The 5,671-nt window shown below is 39.0% G+C and overlaps 1 protein-coding gene across 1 annotated transcript; it reads right to left on the reverse strand.

The window, feature by feature from the left end:
- Positions 1-256: 256 nt before the first annotated feature.
- Positions 257-5,367, reverse strand: CHMP1B (charged multivesicular body protein 1B). Its single transcript, XM_010085784.1, has 8 exons — positions 5,334-5,367; positions 5,061-5,158; positions 4,336-4,482; positions 3,594-3,662; positions 3,125-3,232; positions 2,877-2,920; positions 1,945-2,017; positions 257-943 (listed from the first exon to the last, which is right to left on the reverse strand). Exons 1-8 carry the CDS (start codon positions 5,365-5,367, stop codon positions 899-901), a joined length of 618 nt encoding a protein of 205 aa, XP_010084086.1. The 3' UTR covers positions 257-898.
- Between the last annotated feature and the right edge of the window lie 304 nt (positions 5,368-5,671).

The raw sequence follows: 5,671 nt of genomic DNA on the forward strand, positions 1-5,671 counted from the left end.
GCAAAGACAGAAGGAATGGAGAAAAGCAGGCTTCAGTTACTTCATATAAAGATTCTCAGCCTCAACCTAAAAAAAAAAAAAAAAAAATGGATAGCATGAGTTCCCTGTTAGCAGGGACTACATGTAATGTTGGTAGAAGTAGAGTTGTGAGTGGCATAGCTGGCCGCACCCCAGGATACTGAGAAAAAGGCAAAATAGAAAAGCTGAAGCACTCAACATTAAACAAGAGTGAGCTGCAACATTCAACAGAACTGAGAGTTGAAAAATGTATTTTATTCCTCCTGTACTAAAGTGACGATATCATACAAGTTCCCAATTTTATGAAAACAACTTCTGGTAACTGATTTTTTAACTGAACACCTAGTTGCTTTAAAACACTAAAAACCCTAGACTAAAGTCCACTTATTTGTTTTAAGAAGCATATTTTCCGTTAAGTTCACACTGTCCACCTTTGCAAGTTCCAGGAGTTAGGCTGTGTAAGAAATTTATCTACAACAATCACCTGAACTGAAAACATCAGTTCTCCAACCATAAAAAGTTCCCATAATTTAAAAAAATCACTTCATAATTTAAAATATATAGCAATGACACTCTGCTTTTCTTTTAGCTAGAATGTGCCAACACTACTAGCTGACTTAGAATATCAACTTGATTTTGTGAAAAAAGCTTGCAAAAAATATATCAACTTCAAAATGTACAGAAAAGGACATTAGAGAGCTGATATTTTTTGAGTTACTTAACGTATTCAGAAAGAGCAGCAAGCTAGGAGTGAAGTACCCTACATTACAAATATTCCAACACCTAAGCCATACCGTATACACCTTCCTAGTGTAGTGCAGGGTTAGCTACAGAAAGGGTATTTTGAAAGCCTGTACAAAGAACTGCAGCTTCGTTTAACTTAAACTTGATCACGTAGGCGGGCCAGTCTCTGTGACAGCTCATCCTGCAGAATTGTAAAACACAAAGAAACCCACTATCAGCAATACGAAAATTGATTTTTGCAAAGTTCTGCAATGGTCAAGCAATCTCATGTCCAGATGATACAAAATTATCTCAAGATTAAGATCTCAAGAACGGCTGTACCAGGTGAGACCAGAGGTCCACACAGCTCTCATATCTCCAGCAGTAGATACCAAGGAAGGAGTTTCCAGAACACAAGTAAAGGCAGGGTTGTTTTGCGTTTTTTGGTTTGTTTTTTTTTTTTAAATGTATCATCTTTGCTACTGTAAATTGCTTACAGACCTGCATCCTTATTTGAATGCAGCCTTGACTGACCAAGGCTGGTACCCAACTGAACTGCAACAGTGAGACCACAGGATGTTTAACTGCTTTAGGCAGCCTGGTACAAGATGAAACTGAGTTTTTCAAAGAATGTGGAATACTCGATGCTTCCCAAACCTCACTGAGTCAAGATGAGGCTCCCTAAAGCCTTTTCTACAAATAAACCGTTCTCTTTCCATTCACTCAAATATATTCTCTTAGAACGGGAAAAGCAACTCACCAAAAGATCTGTGCAACCTTGGCATCAAGATCTCCTCATCCACAAGAAATTCTAAGCTACCCATCTGGAGCAAATGTGGAATCCTTTGTGTCTCATAACTCCTTTCACACATTAAAGGGAGAAAAAACCCAAAGGCCTCATGTATCCTACAGGTGATGGCTGGGTTCATTAAATTTAGAGTAGGTAAGAGAGTCAACTGTTTGTAACTGTGAAATAACTGAGCAAAAATACACCTGAGACATCTAAACTTTCTGGATTTACTAAGCAGACAAATGTATTGTTAAAATTATTCCAATTGCAAGACTGTTTTAACTACACACTACTTCTTTTGGAGAGATAAAATCTAACTCCAGTTTAGCGAGCCTGTTTCGACCAAGTGAAGCATTAATTCTCATACCATGTTTCTCTAGAAAACATTGATTTCAGTTGAATGTAACATTTACCTGTTCTGCTGAGGCAACGCTTGTACCAACAGAACCTGTCTGTCCTTGAGGTAGTTCCATGTTCAGATCAAGACTAATAGGAGAAAATAAAACAAAAAAAAACAAGTCAGGCATACATGGCTAAAGGAAGAAGCACAACAATTGACAAGGAGAGCAATACCAAGATAGCATGAGGTCACCAGCACCCCATGAATGCTGTACTCCAGCTAGTCAGACAACTTGATCAGTAAACTTGACTCATTACTAAGCAGACAATTCAGATTATAACTGACAATAACTAAATAAATTCTGCTTCATTAGGACTGAGCAAGATTGCTGTTTAACAGAATTACATCAGGCATGGCATTCGTATGAATGGCAAAAAGCTCACTCATAAAAAAAAGTTTTCCTATAAAATTCATCAAATTATTTATCTTCAAGCCAGCATAGCAACACTTTCAACTTATACGTCACCAAGAAGGCAAATAAAGTTATCTGAAATGTTTCAATACATCCCAAAGGCTTAAATATGTCATGATGACGTGTTTTCCAACATTTAGCTTGGGAGAGCAGAACTACAGGCAGTTTTAATGTGGTAAAAGGGGAAAAAGAGGAAAAGTACAGAGAAACATGACAAGTATTGCTAATGCTAAAGCAAAGCCAGGTAAATAACAAAACGCTACCCTGACATGGCAAGTGACACGATTTTAGGCTTTTGCGCAACCACCCCTGCATCCTGACATTCACACTAGCTATGAGTGAAAACAGAATGAAATACTGGCAACTAAACTATTACAAGAATGATGCCCAGAGCTAAAAGGAAAATAGTGATCCTTCTCTGCTTCCAAGAGACAGACACATTTAAAACACAGGTATCTGACCTTCAGTTTAACCAGGAAGGGTTGCTGGAACCAAGTTTTATTCAAGAAATAGTCACTCAAAATTTTACCTACCCTGCTTCATCTGCCATTTCCTGTAGAAGCATATCCACTTGGTTCTAAAGTAAAGAAACCAAAATTGATTATGCATGATATTGCATGTTTATTACAACCCCTTCTGTTAAATCTTGAGAGAGCAGAAACGATTTTAACAAAACCGATTTAAAGGTTAAATGCCTTTTACGGAACATTTTTGTGCTTAGCCACCAGAGGGCTCTGTATGAACTCAAAAATAATGAGGTGCTCAGCCTCTTAAAACTTACCTGTGGCGTTGTTAGTGTAGTAGTGTTGCTCATTGTGTCTTCCATCTGTTGTGTCTGAACATCTAGTGTTTCAAACTGATGCTCAAATTTATCCATTAGTGCAGATATCTATAAAAAAATATTAATCAAATCAATCATCTGCAGATAACTGAAGAGAAATATATCTCAACTGGCAAAATGAGAATCACGCTACAAGGGCAAGCAGCTTCTGGAGATGAGAAGCCTGTCCTCCTCCCCTCCCAGCATCAACTCTGAAGCTGATCTCACACCGGAGTTCAAGCAGGTTGGTCAGGGCCCTGTCCAGTCAAGTTCTGAGCACTTATGGGGACTTCACAGCCACATTGGGCCATCTGTTCCAGGATCACTGCAAAACCTTTTCTCTTGACTGGAATTTCCCTTTTAAAAACTTGTGTCCATTGCCCTTTCTGCTTTTGATGTGCACCTCCAAGAAAAGTAAATATCTCTTTACCTTTTCCAAGTTCATGCTCTTCAGCGTGGCATCCATAGACTTAACTACCCCTGCCATCGACTTCGTCACCTGAAATGAGGTAAAGGAAATTATTACAAAGAAAGAAAAATGAGCAGTTTCTTACCATGCTCTCTTATCTCTATCCACAGAGTTTCTACAGTATCAAATAGCAGGGCACACACTATTGACACCTAGAACACCACTTTTTATGGCTCCTACCATTCCGGTTTCTATAAATCAACCCGGACACTTGAAATACACATTCTGAGCTGAAATTCACTAAAAACTGAGGTGTATATGGCATTAACTTCTGTGGGTCTCCAGATCTGTCCAATGTATTTGATATACAGATCACAGGGCAGAAAAAGCTCTCTGGCTAAAGAGCAGTACAGTAGTGTACTTTTAAAAACTACCTGAGCTAAAAAAGATTTCTGGAATCACAAGTCCTATGAACTGACCTTATGCCTTTGGAAGGGGAGCATTATCTTTGCAAAACAATCTTAATAGTGATACTGGCAAAACACACTGTATCCTTAGGAGCATGACTAATAACAGCCAACAGAAATCACTGGCTACAAAACATGTAAGGAGCAGCTGCCAGGGAGATTCCAGTGCCTGATTTACTATTGCCTACAGCTGAAACCAAAACTGAAACTTTTCAGCTCATTATAGACAGAATTAAGTCACTTCTAAGATGATCAGAGGTCTCATCCTTGCAGCAGATTCGTGAAAACAGACTTGCCTTGCCCATTGTCACTGCAGTCTGAACTCTAGCTGCTACAGCATCTACCCTGGCACTCATGCGCAAGAAATTGATGGCTTGATTCTTCTGGCGGATAGCGTTTTCTGCATGTATTCGTGCAACTTCCATGTTACCCTTCTGAATTGCCTGTTGAAAAAGAAAAAACAAAAAAGCGTTTTAACCTTCCCTGCTCTTGTAGACATTATTTCTGAATAGCCTATTTCATTTTTCAAATAAGCATCCATTCATCGCAATATCTTTTCTATTAACCCCTCCCTCCTCCCTCAGTAGTTTTCAAACTTTTTCAAGATGTGAACTCCTAACTTCTTTCCAAGGAAGGCACCTAGATTCACTTCAAGTAGAAGGTTTTACAGAGCCACAGAAACAATTTCCTCATTCCTAAACACGTTTTCAGTAACAAGACCCAAACACAGATACAGTTGGCATGGTTGTATCTCACAGATAAAAACACAGTCAAAAGATAATTGAGGCTCTCTCTTTACTACTGCAAGGACTCAAAAAATATTTTGAAGTTCCTCTTCGCAATGTGTCCTCACATTTACTAATGAGTATGGGAAGACTTATAGCAATATATTTTAAATCACAAACATCTATCACAGTATTATTAGCATGCATACCAGGAAAATGGTAAAGATACCAGGTATTTTCCTGCTATAGTATGCGAACAATAGATCTAAAGAGCTGGTTTCAGACCCACTGCTTACCTTCTTAATTTTAGCTTTCTCAGCCTTTTCTTCTTTGTCACATTTTTTTGAGTTCCTGTTGAGTTCCTTTGCAGCAAACTTCAAATTAAACAGGTGTTCTGCAGTGCAAGTTAAGGCTTCAAGAACAGATCAATCCTTTCATCATAGTATTTTTCTTTCCTGTTTGAAGTGCTACCAAACCTAATGCATGCTGTGCTTCCCCATTAACGATATTAAAACTTGGAAAATGTTGTTTAAGCCAGACCCCAAAATTGACACAATAAGGAGACCTACCAAGCCGCTTTACAATTATAATGCCACTTATCATCTGGGTTCTAAAATGTAAGGGGATAAAAAATAAGTTCAGATCCCAAACTGTCTCCATTTAACACCAAACCTACTTCAGACTGATAAACACAACAAACCAAACATCCCCTAAGAGGAACTGAAAGCCTCACTCTGCCAGCTACTTTCACTCACACACCCAGACTCCTGGACTCTCACTTCCTGAAATGGAAGTGCAGTTTACTGGCACGCCTGGAACCCCCCCATCTGGGGGGGCGAAAGCCACAGACAAACAGTGTGATAGCAAACTGGCTTGGCTGCCCATGCCCAGGTACAAACCAGGAGGC

The sequence above is a fragment of the Pterocles gutturalis genome, unplaced genomic scaffold (assembly GCF_000699245.1).
Source record: "Pterocles gutturalis isolate BGI_N339 unplaced genomic scaffold, ASM69924v1 scaffold24655, whole genome shotgun sequence".
Lineage (NCBI taxonomy): Eukaryota > Metazoa > Chordata > Aves > Pterocliformes > Pteroclidae > Pterocles > Pterocles gutturalis.